General features: G+C 43.2%; 1 protein-coding gene across 2 annotated transcripts in view; it reads right to left on the reverse strand.

Annotated features, from left to right (window-relative positions):
• Positions 1 to 25,029, reverse strand: part of ice2 (interactor of little elongator complex ELL subunit 2) — a 108,569-nt gene that overhangs the window by 13,973 nt on the left and 69,567 nt on the right. For both annotated transcript variants that reach the window (XM_078532612.1, XM_078532611.1), the window contains exons 12-13: positions 12,441 to 12,525; positions 6,686 to 6,736 (exon numbers count right to left, since the gene is read on the reverse strand). In XM_078532612.1, coding sequence (XP_078388738.1) covers positions 6,686 to 6,736; positions 12,441 to 12,525 — 136 coding nt within the window. The remainder of the gene's footprint in view (positions 1 to 6,685; positions 6,737 to 12,440; positions 12,526 to 25,029) is intronic.

Below are 25,029 nucleotides of genomic sequence, written 5' to 3' on the forward strand. Positions count from 1 at the left end.
CAGCTGTTTTGCAATTTGTATAAATTTCAAGATGCATGCCTTGAATTCAGTAGTAATAAGACTGAGTCTTATAGGTTTCTTACAAAACTAAATTAAACCTTTATTAATAGAAGGAATGATTTTAAGCACACACACAAATCTACAAATTACTGCTATGATAATTTCTAACTTCCCGAGTTAATCTAACTCCCAGTTACACTTTTGTTAAGGCAACAGATTTTAAAAGACCCAGGTAAAGAAAAATGATACCCTGAACAATCCAATTCAAAGTGAATTTTCTTAACTTCAGTCCTTTGTAGACAGCAGCTTGAGGCTAAGATGCTGGAAGCTTTTTCACACTTGTTTTAGATCTTAGAATTCCTACCCTTACACACAACTTTCACTCCTTTATACATATCACACAATCACAGATTCACAGAGTGCAGAAGAGGCCCTTTGGCCTATCGAGTCTGCACCGACACGTGAGAAACACCTGACCTACCTACCATTTACCAGCACTTGGCCCAAAGCCTTGAATGTTATGACATGCCAAGTGCTCATCCAGGTACTTTTTAAAGGATGTGAGGCAACCCACCTCCACCACTCTCCCAGGCAGCACATTCCAGATCATCACCACCCTCTGGGTAAAAAAGTTTTTCCTCACATCCCCCCAATCCTCCTGCCCCTCACCTTGAACTTATGTCTCCTCGTGACTGACCCTTCAACTAAGGGGAACAGCTGCTCCCTATCCACCCTGTCCATGCCCCTCATAATTTTGTACACCCCGATCAGGTCGCCCCTCAGTCTTCTCTGCTCCCCTTATCTGCCCATTTGTCCATCCCGTCTATATCTTCCTGTAGCCCAAGACACTCAACCTCACTCCCAGCCAATCTTTGTGTCATCCGCAAACTTACTAATCCTACCCCCACATAGTCATCTATGTCGTTTATATAATTGATGAATAATAGGGGACCCAGCACAGATCCCTGTGGTACGCCACTGGATACTGGCTTCCAGTCACTAAAGCATCCTTCTGTCATCACCCTCTGTCTCCTACAACTAAGCCAATTATGAATCCACCTTATCAAATTACCGTGTATCCCATGTGCATTTGCCTTCTTTATAAGTCTCCCATGTGGGACCTTGTCAAAGATTTTGCTGAAATCCATATAAAGTACATCAACTGCATATTTTCCCCTTTGAATGCAAATTCTCATCGTTTCACTATGTCTTTGGACTTTACCTCTCTAATAATAAAAATCTCTCCAATCGTGCGAATTTTACAAATAATCTTTGGGAAAAATAAACACACTGTTTCTTAACTTCTCCTAGCTAGGTGTAATAGTTCACTTCCTCTTTTGAATTCAGTCTAGTCTGGTTCAATCAATAGGAATGTTGAATCCTGAGGTGGTCAGAGAGGAATTTCCCAGAATTCTTTCCCTTATTGGTCCAGATTTTTTTCTTTTTGCATATCCCAGTTGTTCGCTTTACACCTTATATCCTAAAACTTCCCCTATGTTTACCTACTTAATAATTCAAACTAAGCTTATCTTCTGTTACATCAAAGCCTTCAGACCAGCTGCTTTTAATTCAATTACATGCACATGCACACACCACCCCCCCATAGACACAGACCCCATTATTACTCTACTTTACAAAAACATTATGAAAATTATTATATCTTCTTGACATCTTCCTCCTTATCGGAAAGATGAACCATCATAATTTAAAAAGATGGCTTCATTTTCTGAACCCATCTTACATTATCTCCTTTAAAGGATTGTGGTCTGTATAAATAATTGTTTCTGACGAATTGTTTGCAACGCAAATTTCAAAACGCTTCAACGCTGACACCAACCCCAAAGTCTCCTTTTCGATCGTTGAATATCTCCTCTGTTGTACATTCAACTTCCGTGAAAATTACCCCCAGCAGTTTTTCAATTCCAGTGTCATCTTCTTGTAACAGTAACTAACTGTGAACAACACCATGTGAGTGTCAGTTCTGGATTGTCTCTGGGTGTATTTTGGATAATCCGATTAAATAGATTTGAACGTTCACAGTTCGCCTTTAGACGACCAGATTCATTATGGCTGTATCACTTGTGTCAACGGCCAACTTAAATTGCTTGGCATAATTGGGTACTGCCAAAACTGGTGTTGTGGTTAATACAGTTTTCAAACTATCAAATGCCTCCTGACACTCCAGTGTCCATTGAAACGTCTTCTTTTTTAACAGTTCAGTCAATGGAGCAACCACACGGCTAAAATTTGGTACAAATTTCTGATAAAACTCACTGATGCCCAGAAATCTCAAAACTTCTCATTTTGTTGTAGGCACGGGGAAATCCATGATAGCCTTGACTTTCAGGTCTGTCGGAGCCACTTCACCCTGTCCAATGGTATGGCCTAGATACGTAACTTGCCCTTTTGCAAATTCACTTTTCGCCAAGTTCATCACCAAATTAGCTTCTTGTGATCGAGTAAATAATTCTTCCAGATGTTATAAATGCTCCTCCCCGGTCTGACTGAAAACTATCAAGTCGTCAATATACACAGCACAATTGCTCAGATCTGCAATTACTCTGTCAGCCTTTGAGATGTTGCAAGTGCATTTTTCATACTAAATGGCATGACTTTAAACTCTTATGGTCCACTTGGCATCATAAAAAATATCTCCTTTGCTCTCTCTGATAGTGGTGCTTGTCAATATCCTTTTAGCTAGTCAATCTTTGTGATAAATTTTGATTGTCCCATCTTCTCAATACAATCTTCCAACCATGGTGTAGGATATGAATCTACTTTTGTCACCGCGTTCACCTTTTGATAGTCCACACAGAGTCTGTGTGTTCCATCCGGTTTCAGTACCAGCACAATGGACGAGCTCCTGTTACTGCAACTAGACTCAATGCTATCATTTTGAAGCATGAATTCAAATTCTTTCTGTGCTTGTGATAACTTTGCATGATTTAATCTATAAGGATGTTGCCTTATCGAAGGTGAAACTTCTACACATAACTCATGTATAACTAAATTTGTCCTCCCCAATTTATTCCCACAAACATCTTTGTGTGACTGCAATAGCTTCTCCAAATCACTTTGACACTTGTCTGAAAGGTAACTCAATAATACACTTAAGTTTTCAAGTACCCCCTCATTATCCAATTTGATTAGAGGAAAATCAATTTCAGAATCCTGCATCACTACCTCTTTCTCATTATCTACCACCACAAATACCTCCTTTTGGTCTTCTTCCCTGTCAAAGTACTCTTTAAGCATAGTTACATGACAAACCTCTGCTTCTTTCTTCTATCTGGAGTATTTACCATATAATTTAGTTCACTCAATTTCTATTTAATCCTGTAAGGCCCACTAAACCTTGCCTTTAACGAGTCACCCAGTACATAACAGGACTAGCACTTTCTCTCCAGCAACAAAACTACGAGCTGTAGCTTTCTTGTCTGCCTTCACTTTCATCACTTGCTGTGATATATTTGGCCAACTCACACGCTCTGTCCAATCTCTCTCTGAAGTTTGATAAATAATCCAGGAGAGTAGTTTCTGAATTTTGACGCACCAATTTATCATGAATCAATTGCAGTGGTCCCCTTACCTCATGACCATAAACTAGTTCAAAAGGACTAAAACCAGTTAATGCATTAGGAGCGTTCCTATTAGCAAATAACAAGAATGGAATTCTCCTATTCCAATCCTGTAGATAATCCTGACTATGTGCCCTCATCATAGTTTTTAGAGTTTGATGCCATCTTTCCAAAGCCCCTTGTGACTGCGGATGATAAGCTGTTGACTTAAACTGCTTTATCCCCAAACTACTCATTACTTCCTTAAACAGCTATGGCATGAAATTTGAATCCTGATCTGATTGTATTTCTTTTGGTAAACCATATCTTGTAAAAAATTTAGTTAACTCTTCCACAGTTTTCTATGTAGTAATATTTCTCAAAGATACTGCTTCAGGAAACCTGGTAGACACATCCATCAGTAAGTATTGATTTCCATTTTTTGTCTTTAGGAGGGGTCCTACACAATCAATCACGACCCTAGTAAAAGAGTCTTCAAATGCTGGAATGGAAATTGAAGGTGCTGGCTTAATCACTGCTTGTGGTTTCCCTGTTACCTGACATGTGTGACATGTTCTACAGAATTTGACTACATCCCTATGCAATAGAGGCGAAACAAAAATGTTTTTGTATCTTCGCCTGTGTCTTTCTAATTCCTAAATGTCCCCCTATTGGAATTTCATGAGCTATCCTCAGAATTTCATTTCTCTATCCAAATGGTATTATAATCTGATGCACCCCCCTCCAGCTTCCATTTGCTGAAGGCCTCCATTTTCTCATGAAAACATTACCCTTAAGGTAATAAGATTTTGGAATACACTTTGCCTCTGTTTCTGAGTAAACTGTCTGATATGATGTTTTATCTGCGAATCCCTTTTCTGTAACTCCACTAAATGTCTTGAGTTAAACACTTCAGCTATGTTGCCCTCTGTTCTTTCCTCCTGAACAATGTTATCAGCAATGACACTTGGATTGGACTAGAGGCTGTACACGTCCATAATCAATCTGGTCATCTAAAGGCGAATTATGAACATTCCGATCTATTTATTCGGATTATCCAAAATACACCCAAAGACAATCCAGAACTGACACTCACATGGTGCTGTTCACAGTTAGTAGAATACACAATATTAGAATGAAAGGATATTATAGCAGTGACACTCATCGTCACTGATTCACACAACTTTCCAAAGTGTATTTTTGTTATACTGGATTCTAGAGTTATCACCAGAGTTTGAGCTATGAAATTTCACAAACCAGTTGTCGGTAATTTGACTGCCTCAGCCTTTTCTACTGGCAAATTTTCATCACTGCTCAACTTGGTTTGTTGTTTCTGGATGTAATTAATAACTTCTCATTGCAAATATATCTCCCCAGGTTTCCTCTTGTTAGCTTTGTATGCTCTGTACAAAATGCTTAAGTTTAATCATCATTGTGACATGTTATTGTAACAATTAGCATTAAATAAGAAAATACATTTTTAAGGATAAAATGACTGAGAATGCAAAGACTTGCAATAGCAGATTTCTCTTAGGGCAACAGTTCAGTTCATGTATCCAGTCTGCTATTTTAATAGCTTTCCTGTCCCTGGCTTAACTAACTTGCTTGAGCTTTATGATGAGTAACGTAGACCATTGATGAGGGTCTTGCAGCTAATGGATTAAATGTGGTGTACGTGAACTTCCAAAAGGCATTTGATACAGGCTTTGACAGCAAAGTTAGAGCTCATGGGGTAAAAAGGACAGTAGTCGCAGCATGGATATGAAATTAGCTAAGCGACAGGGAACAGGGATTGTGGTGAATGGCTATTTTCCGGACTGGAGGAAAATACAGAGTGGGATATAATATAGTCGATGTTAGGGTTCCTGCTTTTCTTACTACTGACCTAGACTTGGGTGTACAGGACACAAATTTAAAATTTGTGGATGATATAAAACTTGGAAGTATTGAGGATAGTGTTAAGCCTTAAAAGGACATAGGCAGGTTGGTGGATTGGGCAGACAGGCGCCAGAAGAAAATTAATGCAGAGAAATGCAAAGTGATTTATTTTGAAAGGAAGAACGCAGAGAGACAATATAGAATAAAGGGTACAAGTCTAAAGGGGGTGCAGGAGCAGAGGGAGCTGGGGGTATAGGTGCAGAAATCATTGAAGGCAGCAGGACAGGTTGAGAAGGCATTTAATAAATCATACAGGATCCTGGACTTTATCAATAGGGACAAAAATAACCAAATCAAGGAAATTAAGTTAAACCTGTTAAAAATACTAGTTTGGCTTCAACTGGAGTACTGCGCCCAGTTCTGGGCACCACACTTTAGGAAAGATTAGAGAGGGTGCAGAAAAGGTTCACGAGAATGGTTCCAAGAATGAGGAACTTCAGTTACGTAGATAGACTGGAGATGCTGGGGCTGTTCTCCTTGGGCAAGAGAAGATTAAGAGGAGATTTGATAGAGATATTCAATATCATGAGAGGTCTGGACAAAGTAGATAGGGTGAAACCGTTCCCTTTGGCGGAAGGATCCAGAACCAGAGGACACAGATTTAAGGTGATTGGCAAAAGAAACAATGGCGACCTAAGGAAAATCTTTTTTTTAAACAGCAAGTGGTTAGGATCTGGAATGCCCTGCCTAAGAATGTGCCGGAGGCAGTTTCAATTGTGGTTTTCAAAAGGAATTGGATAATTATCTCAAGAGAAAAAAAATTCTGGGCCACAGGGAAAAGACAGTGGGGTGGGACTATGTGAGTTGGTCTTACAGAGAGTCAACATCCACATAATGGGTTGATTCCATGATTCTGTTCCATGATCACTTCCATAAGATACAAGTTCAAAGGTCAAAGCGGGCATCCCTCATTATGAATGGAATAAAACAACTGCGAGTGTGTTTAGGTTTGTGAAAGTGTATCTACTCTAAGGATTTCTCAGAATTCTCAATGATCATTATATTAACTGAAGCGCAGAGAGAAAAATAAGTTGTTCTGTTGATCACTGTGCAAACATCCAGGGGTCTCAAAAGCCTTTCAGCAACAAATCACACAAAAAGAGCAATTAGGGATGAGCAACAAATGCTGGCCTTGCCAGCAACATTCACATCCCATGAAGGAATAAAAAAATTACACACATAGTACTCACCTTGAAACTTTTTTCAGTATATGGTGCAAGATATTCAATGAATTTAAAGGGCTGTGAATGAAAGGAGAAGAAATACAGTCAAAACCACAATTCGAATGGACGTAGGAAAATGGAAACATATGTATTGTAGATACAAGCAAAATACGTTTGTCTCTGTTATCCAGCCAGAACACCACAAAGCACAGAACTCAGGGCAATATAAAACTAACTCGAAACATCAACTCTTTTCTTCTCCGCCGATGCTGCCAGACCTGCTGAGTTTTTCCAGGTAATTCTGTTTTTGTTAACAATAAATAAGGTTGGCAAAGAAAGAGATAGAGGCTCATCAAACCAGAAAGTACAATTACAGCACATGGTAGCAGTTGCAAAGCAAAAAATGGTGAGGGATTGTGAGTGTATGCAGGCGGAGGTGCAAATGCGTCTATGTGTGCAATTAAGTGTGACTGCAAACGTGTGCGAGTGTTTGTGCATGACTGTACCGTGTATATCCTTCTTCCAGAGTGCAATGACCATGTTATTAGGGCCATAAAAGAGTACTTTTGAAAAGCAGTTAAAGACTTTTACTCTGTACATTTATTAATCAGTGAATGTTATTAACACAAAGGAAGCAACAGTTTTGTCTTTGAAGGTGTTGCTATTGTCAGTAGAGAGTCTGTCACAATGCCAGGAATGACCCAAGGTCATTGTTAACACTCGGGCAGCAATAAACCTTCCACAAAATACAGACAAGGCCACCCGTCTAGAAAAGCTGCAGTTACTCGCACACAATTTTAAAATGGCCCCGGGGGTTCTCTCTGCTGCTCAAACCTGGGCGAATCTGGGCTTCAAAGCAAAACTTCTGACATCATTGTTAAACTTGCCTTTCACACGTTTCAACCAACCCAAACGAACTCTTTGCCCCAGTGATATAATTTTACCTGAAGCAGTGTTGCGTGTTTCAATTCCATTTATTAGCTTTTACAACTTTAAAAGGTGGCTGGGGCAAGGTGGAGTAGTTTTGCCCGCTGTTTGTGTGCTTTCTCCAGGGCTCTTAATCTAAAAATAGGTTTCTGGAAATTCTGCAGGACTCTGGGTGCAAAGCCTGTTTATGTGAGACACCAGGAGAGCTCCAACAAATTCGAGGGTCATGTTCAATAAACTACCAACCTCACATTGACTCTTGCACCTAGATACTGGCAGAATGGTACATCCTCTTGTGGCACTGTATGACACAAGGGAAAGTGTCAGCCGCAGCATTACAATCAATTACTAACAAATATGTGTCTCCAAGCAACAAGTGTTACAAATAACTGAAGATATTCTTTGAAGCAGTCTGAGGGAAAGGTGTGGCTTGCTAGACTACTTCAGAACCAATGCCTCAGGGTTATTAGTCCAGTGACATAGCCGCCATACTATTATACCCAGACAAGGTGAATGATAGGTTAACAAACACCTTTAGAGTTTTCCAGCTTCCTACAGATCCCGCCCCATCAATCCTACACACATGTCACTATTTTACTTTCAATAAGCAATATTTAACATTTCTCCACACTTGTCCCAAGTGGGAAATCTGTTAATGGCCATAGTCAACTCCTCTGAGTCCAAGGTAGCTCTCCCATTGTCGGTGCATATCATTTCAAAAGGTTCACTTCTGCTCAATTTTATGGGTTCCTTTTCCTGATTTTCTCATTTATATCAAAAGACCAATAGTAACTTTCTAAATTTGAATCTATAAACATAAAAAAATTCTACAGTTGGATTATGGTGCATTCGTTACATAAGGTGCAGATTAGATTACCTCACAAACTCTGTCACAGAAACAGAGAGAAAGTCAGTGCTAGACCACAAAATGAGATTAGAGGGCCTTAGGGTTTAGAGAGGGAGTTCCAGAGCAGGGGACCATGTTGGCTGCAGGAAATGCCACCAGAAGTAGGGTGAAGAGAATGGGTAAAATTTAAAATTCTCAGCCTCTTACCCAAATCCCTCAATAGCTTCACCCCTCCCTATCTCTGTAATCTCTGCCAGCCTTACAACCCTCCTTATCTCTAACCACCTTTAGCCCTACAACCTACCTATCTCTGTAACCTCCTCCAGTCCCTACAACGCCCCCATCTCTGTAACCTCCTCCAGTCCCTACAACCCCCCATCTCTGTAACCTCCTCCAGTCCCTACAACCCCCCGATCTCTGTAACCTCCTCCAGTCCCTACAACCCCCCATCTCTGTAACCTCCTCCAGTCCCTACAACACCCCATCTCTGTAACCTCTTCCAGCCCCGACAAACCCCCCCATCTCTGTAACCTTCTCCAGTCCCTACAACCCCCCCCATCTCTGTAACCTCCTCCAGCCCCAACAACCCCCCCCATCTCTGTAACCTTCGCCAGTCCCTACAACCCCCCCATCTCTGTAACCTCCTCCAGCCCCGACAACACTCCCTATTTCTGTAACCTCCTCCAGCCCCTACACCCCTCCCTATCTCTGCAACCTCCTCCAACCATACAACCCTCCCTATCTTGGTAACCTCCCCCAGCCCCTGCAAGGAGAGGAGATTACAAAAATAGGGAGAGGCAAGGCCAGGGAGGGATTTAAGCATTAATAAGAACTTTAAATTTAAGTCATTAGAGGTTCAGGATCCATTGTAGGTCAACAGCCACAAGGGATTGCGTGTGGATACAGGCAGCATTATTTTCTGTGGATGAAGGATGAGATACCAGTCAGGAGAACACTGGAATAATCCAAGGTGGAGATGATAAAAGCATGGTCAGGGGATTCAGCGGCAGACGGGCTAAGGCAGGGTGAAGGCGTACTGATACAGAGGTAGAAGTAGGCAGCCTTTGAAAGGGAGGAATTGGAGTTGAAAGGCACAGAGATGCAGAGGTTGAAGCAGGCTGGTTTAGCCTAAGCCAGTGGCCAGGCCAGGAGATGATGTGGTAGCATGGGTGTGGGTGACACGGGGGCTAAGGTGATAGTTTCACTTTTTCCAATATAATAAAAACAAAATACTGCTGTTGCTAGAAATCGGAAACAAAAACAGAAAATGGTGGAAAAACTCAGCAGGTCTAACAGCTCCCGTGAAAGAAAGAGGGATGCTACTAGACCTGCTGAGCTTTTCCAGCATTTTCTGTTTTTTGCTTCACTTTTTCCAATGCTTGGCTGAAGTGAAATTTTAGCATATCCGAGACCGGATCGTCGGATCAGCATTCGGACACCAAAGGGGCAATGGGCACGAGAGCTAAAGTTGGACAGGATTAGCGAGCATGCTGAAATATTGTCTATGAGAAAAGGCACAATGGATCGCACATGGGTGAGGAAAAGCAGGGCCTAGGATGGATCACAGGGTGAGTGCAAAAGGTGCTCTAGTTACAGCGTTCTAGCTCTAGATTCACCAGAACGATATCAGGGTTCAGAGGGTTAAATTAGAAAGGATGTTTTATTAACTTAGCTTGCATCCTCTTGAGTTCTAAAGACTGAGTCATCAAACATAAGAAATAGGAGCAGGAGTAGGCCATTCGGCCCCTCAAGCCTGTCCTGTCATTCAATAAGATCATGGCTGATCCGCCCCAGGCCTCAACTCCTCTTTCGTGCCAGCTCCTCATAGCCCTCAACTCCCTGATATTTCAAAAACCTCTCTACCTTCTCTTTAGACACTTGCAGTGATCTAGCCTCCACAACTCTCCGGGGTAGAGAATTCCAGACATTCACTACCCTCTGAGAGGGAATTCCTTCGCATCTGTTTTAAATGAGTGCCCCCTTATTCTGTAACTATGTCCCCTAGTTCAAGATTCCCCCACTAGTGGAAACATCTTCTCAACATCTACCCTGTCAAGCCCCCTCAGAATCTTGTACGTTTCAATAAGATCACCCCTCATTCATCTAAACTCTAATGAATAAAGGCCTAACCTGTTTAGCCGTTCTTGATAAGTCAACCCCTTCATCCCAGGAATCAGCCCAGGAATCCCTTTTGAACTGCCTCCAATGCCAGTATATCCTTTCTTAAATACGGGGACCAAAACTACACAGTACTCCAGGTGCTGCACACTGCACAGTTGTAACACGACTTCCCTATTTTTAAACTCCAACCCCCTAGCAATACAGGCCAAAATTCCATTTGCCTTCTTAATTACTTGCTGCACCTACATGCTAACTTTTTGTTTCAGGCACAAGATCACCCAGATCCCTCTGTGCTGCACTTTTTTGGAGTCTCTCTCCATTTAAATAATAGTCTTTTTTTTGATTCTTCCGACCAAAGTGCATGACCTCACACTTTCCTACATTAAACACCATCTGTCAAGTTTTTTCCCACTCTCTCAACCTATCTATATCCCCTTGCAGATTCCTTATGTCCTCATCACAACATGCCCTCCACCTATTTTTGTATAGTCAGCAAATTTGGATACATTACACTCTCCCCCTGCACCAAGTCATTAATATAGATAGTAAATAATTGAGGCCCTAGGACTGATCCTTGTGGCACTCCACTAGTTACGTCTTTCCAATCTGAAAAAGACCCATTAATCCCAACTCTCTGCCTTCTGTGTGTTAACCAATCCTCAATCCATGCTAATACATTACACCCAATAAGGGTGTAATGAGCTCCTATCTCCTATCTCATGCAATAACCTTTTACGTGGCACCTTATTGAATGCCTTCTGGAAATCTAAATACACTACATCTACCGGTTCCCCTTTATCAACTCTGCTTGTTATATCCTCAAAGAGCTCCAGCAAATTTGTCAAACATGATTTCCTTTTCACAAAACCATGTTGATTCTGTTTGATTGGGTTAAATTTTTCTAAATGTCCTGTTATTTCTTCCTTAATAATGGACTCTAGCATCTTCCCAACGACAGATGTTAGGCTGACTGGCCTATAGTTTCCTGCTTTTTGTCTCCCTCCCTTCTTGAACAGGGGCTTCACATTAGCGGTTTTCCAATCAGCTGGGACCCTCCCGGAATCCAGTGAGTTCTGGAATATTTCCATTATCTCTGCAGCCACTTCCTTTAAAACCCTTGGATGCAGGCCATCAGGTCCTGGTGACTTGTCTGCCTATTAGTTTGCCAAATATTTTGTCTCTTGTGAGAGCGACTGTTACAAGATCTTTCCTCCCATTAGCTCCTTGCTTATCTGTTTTCAATGTGTTTAAAATGTTCCAAGTATTAGTTAGGGTCGATACAGAGAGACTATTTTCTCTGATCATTTTAAAATTAGAACTTGGCCCTTCAGGGGTGAAATCAGAAAGCATTTTTCACACGAAGGTGAGCAGAAAGCTGGAATTCTGTCTGGGACAATATTGAAGACTTCACGACTGAGATCAATAGGTTTTTAGTTGGGTAAGGGTACAAAAGGGATATGGTGCAAAGGTGGGTAAATGGAGTCGAGACACAGATCAACCTCTAATTGAATATTAGGGCAGTCTTAGGGAATGGACTGGACCCTCCATGTTCCTAACTGGATATGTAAAAGTAGAAAGAAGAATCATTTGAGCTCGGTAGCAGAGGAGAGGCACTGATGGAGAGCGCTTTATTCCACATGTTAAAAGGCTGCGAAGAAACCAAGGAGAACAACAAAGATTTGCATTTACATAGTGTCTGTAACACTGCATAAAGCATCCCACACCATGATCCCAGTCACAGAGAATGTTGTGTCACTTAGATTAGGGATGTTTTGGTGCGTTGCAAGGTGCTGAAACCTGATGAGATATAAATAGGGAGCCAGCAGGAGAGACGAACGTGGATCTGGGAAGCATCAACTAACGTTGAAACACAATGCAATCACTCACTTGAAAGATCCAAATTTTTCTGCTATTGATAATGCTGGAAACTGGTCAATCAAAATCAGTTTTGACGTGAAGACATCAATGTGACCTGGCAATTCAAAAAAAAGGATGATTAAACGTCAGAAAACGCAAATACAACAGGATATCAAATGTCAACTTCACGCTTGACAGTGTTTTCCAGAACTGACTCTTTCTGTTTAGGGGCAACAAAACATAGTTTCTAAAAACAAAATCTGAATCCATACATTAACCAGAATGTGAGGGAAAGAAAGTCTCGGGATAGCCTGAGGTGCTTTACGGCCAGTGAATGTGGAAGTACAGTTGCTGCTATGGGGCAACTATGGCAACCAGTTTTCACACAGCAAAGGGCCCACAAACAGCAGCTGAAGGAATAACCAGAAAATCAGTTGTTTGGTGAAGTTGCTCAAAGGGAGAGGAGGGTTGGGGTGGGGGTTGGGGTGGGGGTGGGAGGTGGTATTAACCAAGACAATCAGGATTCGTTATTTTTCCTTAACATAGTGCCATGAGATCCGCTATGTCCACTTTACTAGGCAAGTTGGTGTTTGGTTTAATACTGCACCTGAAGCCCAGTCTCACAGCTCTAATAAAGTGCGTTTATATTATGGGGCAGAGTTTCACCAGGATGTTGCCTGGGATGAAACATTTAAGTTATGAAGAGAGGTTGGATAGACTTGGGTTGTTTTCGTTGGAGCAGAGAAGACTGAGGGGCAACCTGATCGAGGTGTACAAGATTATGAGGGGCATGGACAGGGTGGATAGGGAGCAGCTGTTCCCCTTAGTTGAAGGGTCAGTCACGAGGAGACACAAGTTCAAGTTGAGGGACAGGAGGTTTAGGGGGGATGTGAGGAAAAACTTTTTCACCCAGTGGGTGGTGACGGTCTGGAATGCGCTGCCTGGGAGGGTGGTGGAGGCGGGTTGCCTCACATCCTTTAAAAAGTACCTGGATGAGCACTTGGCACGTCATAACATTCAAGGCTATGGGCCAAGTGCTGGTAAATGGGATTAGGTAGGTAGGTAGGTCAGGTGTTTCTCACGTGTAGGTACAGACTCGATGGGCCGAAGGGCCTCTTCTGCACTGTGTGATTCTGTGATTCTGTGGTCCGGGTGGAAATTAAGTCCATTTTGTGAAGTGTCTTTTCCCTCAATTTTCTGCCCAAAGTCATTTTCTTTTCACAAAACCAGAACGTGCCATGAACCAAAGCAACTGAGTGTCTTAAAATATCACTTGATGAAAACACTTTAAAATTCTTTGGTGCATTTGACAGTGTCAACTTGGTCCAGTTTACTAAGAAAGCTGAAAAAAGGTTTATCGCTAAAAGTAAGCATTTTAAACAGACTGTCAATCCACTTACTGTGAGTAACCTGATATTAAATAGCTGAAAATGACTTGCTAAAAAATTATTATTTTTTTAATTCATGGGATGTTGGCGTCGCTGGCTGGGCCAGCATTCATTGCCCATCCCTAGTTGTCCTTGAGAAGGTGGTGGTGAGCTGCCTTCTTGAACCGCTGCAGTCCATGTGATAATAGATACACCCATAGTGCTGTTAGGGAGGGAGTTCCAGGATTTTGACCCAGTGACAGTGAAGGAACAGCGATATGTTTCCAAGTCAGGATGGCGAGTGGCTTGGTGGTATTCCCATCTATCTGATGCCGTCGTCATTCTAGAAGGTAGCATTCGTGGGGTTGGAAGGTGCTGCTGACGGAGTCTTGGTGTGTTTCTGCAGTGCATCTTGTAGATGGTACACACTGCTGCTACTGTGCGACAGTGGTGGAGGGAGTGAATGTTTGTGGATGGGGTGCCAATCAAGCGGGCTGCTTTGTCCTGGACGGTGTCAAGCTTCTTGAGTGTTGTTGGAGCTGCACTCATCCAGACAAGCGGAGAGTATTCCATCACACTCCTGACTTGTGCCTTGTAGATGGTGGACAGGTTTGGGGAGTCAGGAGGTGAGTTACTCACTGCAAGATTCCTAGCCTTTGGCTTGCTCTTGTGGCCACAGTATCTATATGGCTAGTCCAGTTCAGTTTCTGGTCAATGATAACCCTAGGACGTTGATAGTGGGGAATTCAGTGATGGTAATGCCATTGAACATGAAGGGGTGATGGTTAGATTTCACGTTGTTGGAGATGGTCATTGCCTGGCACTTGTGTGGCACGAATGTTACTTGTCACTTGTCAGCCCAAACCTGGATGTTCTCCAGGTTTTGCTGCATTTTGACATGGACTGCTTCAGTATCTGAGGAGTTGCAAATGGTGCTGAACATTGTGCAATCATCAGTGAACATCCCCACTTCTGACCTTATGATGGAAGTAAGGTTATTGATCAAGCAGCTGAAGATGGTTGGGCCTAGGACACTACCCTGAGGAACTCCTGCAGTGATGTCCTGGAACTGAGATGACTGACCTCCAACAACCATCTCCTTCGTGCTAGGTAAGACTCCAAACAGCGGAGAATTCCCCCTCCGATTCCCATTGACTCCAGTTTTGCTAAGGACCTTTGATGCCACACTCAACAAATACCTTGATGTCAAGGAAAGTTACTCTCACCTCACCACTGGAGTTCAGCTCTTTTGTCCATTTTTGAACAAAAAATTTTAATGATGTCAGGAGCTGAGTGACCCTGGCAGAACCCAAACTGAGTGTCAGTGAGCAGGTTATTGCTAAGCAAGTACTTATTGCTAAGCAAGTACTGCTTCATAGCACTGTTGATGACCCCTTGCATTACTTTACTGATGATCAAGAGTAGACTGATGGGCGGTAATTGGCCAGGTTTGATTTATCCTGGTTTGTGTGTACAGGACATACCTGGGCAATTTTCCAATTTCTGGGTAGATGCCAGTGTTGTAGCTGTACTGGAACAGTTTGGCTAGGGACGCGGCAAATTCTGGGACACAAGTCTTCAGTGCTATTGCCGGAATATCGTCAGGGCCCATAGCCTTTGCAGTATCCAGTGTCCTCAGCCATTTCTTGATATCACTAATTGGCTGAAGACTGGCATCTGTGATGCTGGTGACCTCTGGGTGAGGCCGAGGTGAATCATCCACTCGGCAATTCTGGCTGAAGATTGTAGCAAATGCCTCAGCCTTATCTTTTGCATTGATGTGTTGGACTCACCCATCATTGGGGATGGGGATATTTGTGGAGCCTCTTCCTCCTGTGAGTCATTCATTTGTTCATCACCATTCACGGCTGGATGTGGCAGGACTGCAGAGCTTAGATCTGATCCACTGGCTGTGGAATCACTTAGCTCTATCACTTGCTGTTTGGCACACAAGTAGTCCTGTGTGGTAGCTTTGCAAGGTTGACACCTCATTTTTTGGTATGCCTGGTGCTGCTCCTGGCATGCCCTCCTGCACTATTCACTGTACCAGGGTTGAACCTCTGGCTTGGTGGTAATGGTAGAGTGTAGGATATACCGGGCCATGATGTTACGGATTGTGGTTGAGTACATTCTAAACATTGATACTAGTTACATTGGGGTAGAGAAGTTGGTATCTTGGTAAATTAGAAAACACTCAAAGCCTTTTAAAATGTGACTTGACGTCCTTGTCTCCAGAAGTTGGAACATAATTTTTGGAACCTCCTCTAAGCCCACAAACCAGTGTAAATAGCTGAAGCTCCCAATGATTAATTCACCATGGGGATATAACCAGGTTTGTGTGGGTTGGGGAGAGCCTTCTTATAGCGTGATGTTTTTAACTCGTGCAACAGATCACAGAAACTCAATTTGCGCTTAAAATTTGATTGGCGCAGGCTTGGAGGGCCGAAGGGCCTGTTCCTGTGCTGTACTTTTCTTTGTTCTTTGTTCACCCGGAGTCTCCAATGTAAATTGTAGTTTCGGATAGTTCCAGGCGCAGAGCAATTGTCCAATAGAAGTTTAAACTTCCCATGCAATTCCCTTGCAATCCTTGCAAGGGAATTTCTGGAGGGTCCCCCAGCACATCTTTTGGGATTCCTCCAGGGTATGACTCCCCAAGGAATGGAAGATCTTAGCTGATGACTCTAAATCCCCTCTCAACCTTCTCTTATCTAAGGAGAGCAAGACCAGCTTCCCCAATTTATCCACAAAGCTAAAGTCCCTCAACTTTGGAACCATCCTCAAATCTTTTCTGCACCCTTTCTAGAGCCTTCACATCCTTCCTAAAGTACGGTATCCAGAATTGGACACAATACTCCAGTTGAGGCTGATTCACTGTTTAATGTTGCATCAAAACTTCTCTGCCTTTTTAACCACTTTCACAACCTGCACTGCCACCTTCAACAATTTGTATACAGATACCCTAAGTCTCTTCATTTTTACACCCCCTTTATAATTGTACCCTTTATTTTACATTGCCTTCCATGTATCCTATCAAAATGTATCACTCTCATTTCTCCACATTAAATTTCATCTGCCACATCTTACCCGTTTCACCAGCCTATGGCCTCTTGGAGTCTATCAATCACTATCGTCCACGCAATTCAGAACAGTTCCAAGTTTTCTGATCTGTAAATTTTGCCTTGTACATCCAATTCTAGGTCATTAATATATTATCAAATAAAGCAGTGGTTCTAATACTCACCCCTGGGGCACCCCACTTCATACCTTCCTCTAATCTGTAAAACAACCATTCACCACTACTCTCTGTTTCTTGGAAGTAGGGCCCTAGCCATTTGTTCACCTCGCAAGCTTGATGTAGAAATAGAGTGCATCAAAGTTATCCTGTGGAACAATGGCTGCCCTGGTCAGATTGTTGTTCACGGTGTGTCATGCAAACTCACAAATGGGTCAAAGACTGCCACTTTCAGACCTGAAAAGCGCCCGGTCTATCTCAAATTACCCTGATTTGAACAACATATTAAGTAGGCCGTTTAACATTGCGACTATGCAGTCGCTATGTAAGTGACATTTTCCACCAATAGGGTGTTGCATGTTTGTCGGACAGCTCTCTAAATTTTGGCACAAATCCCCATATTTTAGCGAGGGCTCTGCATGGTCAACTAAGGCAGGGTGTGTCTCTGTCGTTTCTGGTGCAAGGTCGATGTGATGTGCTCAGTCTAGGTTTATTCTTCTTCAACTTTCTGTAGCGGTTTGATACAACTGAATGGCTTGCTAGGCCATTTCAAAGGGCAGTTAAGAGGCAAGCACATTGCTGTGGGTCTGGAATCACAATTCGGCCAGACCGGGTAAGGATGGTAGGTTTCCCCCTTTGAAGGACATTCATGAACCCTAATCAGACCCTGCTCCTGATCTTACTGCCCTTTCACTAATTATATGCTTTTGGAAGACTTTTGGATTCTATTCTGTTAGCTATCAGCCCCTTCTCATATTCTCTCTTTGCCTCTTGTATTTCTTTTCTCACTTCCTGTCTGAATTTTCTATATTCAGCCTGGTTCTCACTTGTATTATCAACCTGACATCTGTCATATGCACCCTCTTTTGCTTCACCTTACTCACGATCTCTTTCATCATCCAAGAAGGCTTTAGATGCTCTATCTTTTTCCCTCATGGAAATGTACCTCGGCTGTACCTGAACCCTCTCCTCTTTAAAGGTAGCCCATTGTTCTGTTACAATTTTGCCTGCTTTTGATTCCAATTTACCCGGGACAGATACCTTTTTAGCCCACTGAAATTGGGCCCTCCTCCAATGACTTAGTTTTATATGAGATTGCTCCTTGTCCTTTCCCATAGCTAATCTAAACGTTATAATACTATGATCACTGTTCCCTAAAGGTTCCTCTACTGGCACGTGATCCACCAGATCCACTTCATTCCCCAGAGCCAGATCCAACAATGCCTCCTGCCTCGTTGCACTGGAAACGTAGTGAACAAGAAAATCCTCCTGAACACTCATCAGAAACTCTTCTCCCTCTCTGCCCTGTACACTATTGCTATCCCAGTTTATATTAGGGTAATTAAAAGTCCCTGTTAACATTACTCTGTAGTTCTTGCAGCTCTTAGTGCTTTCCCTGCAAGGTATATCTCTCTGTAGCCTCTATACCTTTCCCACTAGACAATGGTCCACAGAATACACCTAGTCATCTAGTGGGAGCTGGTTTTGAGTGATTAATGCCTCAATGCTGGGCAAGTTGGCTTGGGAGAGGACGCTGCAGTTGGACCACCTTTCTTGCCACCGGGTTTGGAGGATCTTGCGAAGGCACCACTGAAGGTACTTCTCCAGTGCTTTGAGGCACTTGCTGTAGTTTGTCCAAGTCTCCAAAGCGTACACGATCACGGGGATCGCTGCTGCCTGGTAAACCATGACTTTAGTGTCAGGTTTGAGATGCTGGTCCTCAAATACTCTTTTCCTCATGCTGTTCATATGCCTGACACGAGACTCCCAAAGCAACTGCTCTACTCAGAACTTGGTCGCAGCAGGAGATCCCCAGGAGAACAGCGGAAACGCTTTAGGGATGTCCTTGAAGAGGTCAAACCATCCAATGACTCATGGAAGACTCTGGTTTGAGACTGACCAAAATGAGAATGTATATTGGGGAAGGCACCAAACCGATCAAGAGACTTGGTTGGGAATGTGCAGAGGCGAAGTCAAGGTGTCAGAGAGAGTGCACAAACCTCCAAATGACCCATCCACACAACCCTCCAAACACTACCCTGCCCCACATGTGTCAGAGTCTGCAGATTGGGCATTGAACTTATCAGCCATCTCAGAACCCATCGAAGCAGAGTGGAAGGAAGTCATCCTTGATCCCGAGGGACTGCCTATGAGGGAGACACCTAGTAGTCTAATGGTACCGCTAGTATTTGTAATCTCTAACCAAATGGATTCTGTCATTGACAACTCCAGGACATCCTTTCTCTGCATCACTGTTATATTCACCTTAAACATTGCCACCCCTCCTCCCTTCTTTTCTTTCTCAATCTTTCCAGAACTCCTTGTAATCAGAGATATTTAGTATCTCATCCTGCCCTTTTTAAGCAATATCTCTGTTATTGCTACAACATTATATTCCCATGTGGCTACTTTGCCTGCAGTTCACTAATCTTATTATTTTCTCCTTCAGTCTGACCCCCAACTAACACCTTATTTCTTGCCATCTCTCCCAAACCTTTGTGCACCTTATGGTTTGAAAATGGTTCCAGGGATGAGGAACTTCAGTTATCTAGATAGATTGGAGAGGTCGCAAAAGGTTTCCTTAGAGAAGTTAGAGAGGAAATTTGTTAGAGGTATACAAAATCATGAGAAGTATGTACAGAATAGCTAGGGAGAAATTGTTCCCATTGCTGGAAGGGTCAGGAGTTAGCGGGCACAGATTTAAGGTAATTTCCAAAAGCAGCAATGGAGACATGAAGAAAATCTTTTTCACACAGCACGTGGTTAGGATCTGGAATACACTGCCTGAGAGTGTGGTGGAGGCAGATTCAATTGAGACATTCAAGAGGGAATTGGATTATTGTCTGAAAAGGAAGAATGTGCAGGGTTAGGGGGAGAAGCCGATGGAGTGACACGTGGTATATTTCTGCTTCAGAGAGTCAGTGCAGGCCTGACGGGCCGAGTGGCCTCCTTCTGTGCTGTAACCATTGTGATTCTGTTGCTTCACCTTTCTAATGCTACCTCGTCGTTCTCATCCCTCTGCCAAGTTAGTTTAAACCCTCCCCAAAAGGACTAGCAAATCATCCCACAAGGACATTAGACCCTGTTCTGTTGAGGGGCAACCCCCTCGGCCTGTTCAGGTCCCAACTGCCTCAGAAATTGTTCCAAAGTCCCAGGAATCTAAAGACCTCCCTCCTGCACCTTCGCGCCAGCCACAAATTCATCTGCTCGATCCTCCTGTTTTTATATTCAGCAGTATGTGACACTGGAAGCAATCCTCCCTCAGTCCCTCATTGTTGTTTACAGTGTTGCCCTGAAGACACCTTTGAGTTACCTCCTGTGCTTGATTCACCCCTGCTTATATATTTAAATCTGGCCTCCAATCAGCTGCTGTGATTTTTGAATTCCTGGTCCGTGCAAAAAAAAAAGTGCAACAGAACCTATCACATTACAGCCTTGGTTCAAACATGGACAAAAGAGCTGGACTCCAGAGGTGAGGTGAGAGTGACTGCCCTTGACATCAAGGCTGCATTTGACCGAGTGTAGCATCAAGGAGCCCTAGCAAAACTGGAGTCAATGGGAATCAGGGGGAAAACTCTCCGCTGGTTGGCGTCATACCTAACACAAAAGGAAGATGGTTGTGGTTGTTGGAGGTCAGTCATCTCAGCTCCAGGACATCACTGCAGGAGTTCCTCAGGATAGTGTCCTAGGCCCAACCATCTTCAGCTGCTTCATCAATGACCTTCCTTCCATCAAAAGGTCAGAAGTGGGGATGTTCGCTGATGATTGCACAATGTTCAGTACCTTTCGCGACTCCTCAGATACTGAATCAGTCCATGTCCAAATGCAGCAAGACCTGGACAATATCCAGGCTTGGGCTGACAAGTGGCAAGTAACATTCATGCCACACAGGTGCTAGACAATGGCCATCTCCAACAAGACAGAATCCAACCATCGCCCCTTGACATCCAATGGCATTACCATTGCTGAATCCCCACTATCAACATCCTGGGGGTTACCCGTTGACCAGAAACTGAGCTGGATTGGCCATAAAAATACTGTGGCGACAAGAGATGTCAGAGGCTAGGAATCCTGTGGCAAGTAACTCACCTCCTGGCTCCCCAAAGCCTGTCCACCATCTAAAAGGCACAAGTCAGGAGTGTGATGGAATGCTCTCCACTTGCCTGGATGAGTGCAGCTCCAAAAACACTCAACAAGTTTGACACCATCCAGAACAAAGCAGCCCGCTAGATCGGCGCCCCATACACAAACATTCACTCCCTCCACCACTGACGCACAGTAGCAGCAGTGTGTACCACCTACTAAATGCACTGCAGGAACTCACCAAGGCTCCTTAGGCAGCAGCTTCCAAATTCACGACCACTACCATCCAAAAGGGAAAGGGCAGCAGACACATGGTAACACCACAAGCTGCAAGTTCCCTTCCAAGCCACACACCATCCTGACTTGGAAATACATCACTCTTTCTTCACTGTTGCTGGGTCAAAATCCTGGTACTCCCTCCATAACAGCACTGTGGGTGTATTCCAGCGGTTCAAGAAGGCAGCTCACCATCACCTTCTCAAGGGCAATTAGGGATGGGCAATAAAAGCTGGCCTAGGCACCCACATCTGTAAATGAATAAAAAAAACTCCTGGAGTGGGGTTAGAACTGAAAACCTACTGACTCAGAGATGACCATGTTACCAATTAGGTAAAACTGACTTGAAGCTGCAATTAACCTGTTATTACTGTGAACACATTACTCAGGATTGGCTTTCACATTGAAACTTTAATACTATTAGCTCTTATATAAATTACTACATGATTGTCGAAATATGTACAGGAACATTAGCACCATCACCATAATATTAACACTAAGTTAGTTGGAGGACAGGAAACTAAGCAATGATAGGAGGAGAGAGAGATGTGAGTGCATTACTAAGAATATCCTAACATTAAAATTAACACAATTCTTTGCACGTGTCTTTTCAATCACTTTGCAGACGGACTGAGAGGAACTATTCACACCATAAAAGGAATACTATAATTCAGGTTGCTCTGGCTTCCCATTTCTCCTATTCCCTCTCTGATCCCATAAAAACAAAAAACTGCGGATGCTGGAAATCCAAAACAAAAACAGAAATACCTGGAAAAACTCAGCAGGTCTGGCAGCATCGGGTTGACGTTTCGAGTCCTCATGATCCTTCAACAGAACTGAGTAATATTAGGAGAGGGGTGAAATATAAGCTGGTTTAAGGTGGGGGGGATGGGGGGAGAGAAGTTGGGGGGGGGTGTGGGTGGTGGTTGTAGGGACAAGCAAGCAGTGATAGGAGCAGATAATCAAAAGACGTCACAGACAAAGGAACAAAGAGGTGTTGAAGGCGGTGATATTACCTAAGAGAATGCGCTAATTAAGAATGGATGGCAGGACACTCAAGGTACAGCTCTAGTGGGGATGGGGTGGAAAGACTAACAGGGCATTAAAGATATAGATTTAAAAATAATGGAAATAGGTGGGAAAAGAAAAATCTATATAAATTATTGGAAAAAACAAAAGGGAGGGGGAATGGAGGAGGGAGTTCAAGATCTAATGTTGTTGAATTCAATATTCAGTCTGGAAGGCTGTAAAGTGCCTAGTCGGAAGATGAGGTGCTGTTCCTCCAGTTTGCGTTGGGCTTCACTGGAACAATGCAGCAAGCCAAGGACAGACATGTGGGCAAGAGAGCAGGGTGGAGTGTTAAAATGGCAAGCGACAGGGAGGTTTGGGTCTTTCTTGCAGACAAACCGCAGGTGTTCTGCAAAGCGGTCGCCCGGTCTCTCTGTTCTCGTTCTGAGATAGGTTTAATCATTACTTTTAATTATTTCTAAATAATGAAGATTATTTTAACTCTTGCACAACTTCTTTACCATTTAATAAGTGTGACAACCTTTGATCCAGAAGCAGTTCAGTAAGGAAAAGTTGTAAGTTCTTTAAAACATCTAGGAAGTCTTTAATTGTTTTTAAGAATGTTTGAAAAGGGCTTCAATTGTAAAGGAATCAATTGTAATTTGCGTGGATAATAAAAAATACTTGTCCATGTGACCTAGCGACCCTTGACATGGGAGCCATCCAACAGAAAGAAAGTTGAAATACAAAAGCCATGTGGCCAGGCACAGAGAAGACAGACCAAGAAGCTACCACTGTGAAGAAGGTAGGAGAGCTGGAGGGCAGTACACAGATGGGGGAGCTCTTGGAGGCATTGTGCAAGCGGGCTAAAAGATCTAAAACCCGGGAGGCTGCGTGAATAGCTCGAAGACGCAAAAGAGCTGGGTGTTTTGCTAGAAATGGCCAAAGTGTGAACTGGGTTGTTATTGGTTGGTTGAAAAGCAATTCTGGAGAGCTATATCATCAGCACTGTTGTGACACAAGGTGGGGCAGAATACCTGGAAGTGAGCCTTGCTGATGATAATCATACTCATGAAACTCGGGAGTGAAAGCGTCAGCTAGGACTCCTGAACTACCTTGTGTGAATAAAGAACAGAACATTGCGGAACTGCGTAGCTGCATAATGCCATACATGCTGATGAGGAATGCTCATGGTCGTGTAAGGCATATCTTTGCTGTATCGACTATTTAAAATTAAACTTAGCATTTCTCTATTTGAAGTAACGTTTGCAACTCATGTTTAATTTTGCATTGGTTCCGACTGGGGCAAGTTACAAAAAGTGAAATCTTGTTGGTAATTTCCTTATTTGGGAGTCATTCAGTAAAATTGGTTATTTTGGCTTATGGCACCCCCCACCACGGGAATCGTAACACAAGCTAGCTTTAAACATTTCACCTGTCTGCGTTTTCTACATTAATCAGCTTCCACTGTCCATTTTGGAAATGGGTCCCATATCGTCAACAAAAAACGACCCAAATGATTGTAAACAGATCCCAAAGGCCACTTCCTAAGCCACTCAAATCAGTTTACAGATGGACACAATGATGGGATTTTCTTGCACCACAAAAAGGAAACAATTATCTGATAAAAACAAAAAACTGCGGATGCTAGAAATCCAAAACAAAAGCAGAAACAGAAATACCTGGAAAAACTCAGCAGGTCTGGCAGCATCGGCGGAGAGGGGCACAGTTGACGTTTCGAGTCCTCATGACCCTTCAACAGATTTAAGTAAAAATAGGAAAGGGGTGAAATATAAGCTGGTTTAAGGAGGGGGGGGGGTGGGTTTGTTGGGACAAGCAGCCAGCGATAGGTGGAGATAACCAAAAGCTGTCACAGACAAAAGAACAAAGAGGTGTTGAAGGTGGTGATATTGTCTAAAGGAATGTGCTAATTAAGAGTAGAAGACAGGACAGATAAGGTACAGATAGCTCTAGTGGGGGTGGGGGAATACTAAAAAGTAGAAATAAACAATGGGTTGAAATACATTTAAAAATAATGGAAATAGGTGGAAAAGAAAAATCTATATAAATTATTGGAAAAAACAAAGAGGGGGAAGAAACGGGAAGGGGGTGGGGATGGAGGAGAGAGTTCAAGATCTAAAATTGTTGAACTCAATATTCAGTCCAGAAGGCTGTAAAGTGCCTTACACTAAAGTGCGCAGACACTTCCTCCTACCTCCTACCCAAAATCCACAAACAGGACTGTCCCGGCAGACTGATCGTGTCAGCCTGTTCCTGCCCCATGGAACTCATTTCTCGCTATCTTGACTCCCTTCTCTCTCCCCTTGTCCAGTCCCTTCCCACCTACATCTGTGATTCCTCTGACACCTTATGTCACATCAACAATTTCCAGCTCCCTGGCCCCAACCGCCTCCTCTTCACCATGGACGTCCAATCCCTCTACACTTCCATCCCCCACCGGGATGGTCTGACGGCTCTCTGCTTCTTCCTCGAACAGAGGCCCGAACAATCCCCATCCACCACTACTCTCCTCCGTCTGGCTGAACTTGTTCTCACACTGAACAATTTCTCCTTTAACTCCTCTCACTTCCTCCAAATAAAAGGTGTGGCTATAGGTACCCACATGGGCCCCAGTTATGCCTGTCTCTTTATG

The sequence above is a fragment of the Cetorhinus maximus genome, chromosome 30 (genome assembly GCF_964194155.1).
Source record: "Cetorhinus maximus chromosome 30, sCetMax3.hap1.1, whole genome shotgun sequence".
Classification (NCBI taxonomy): Eukaryota; Metazoa; Chordata; class Chondrichthyes; order Lamniformes; family Cetorhinidae; genus Cetorhinus; species Cetorhinus maximus.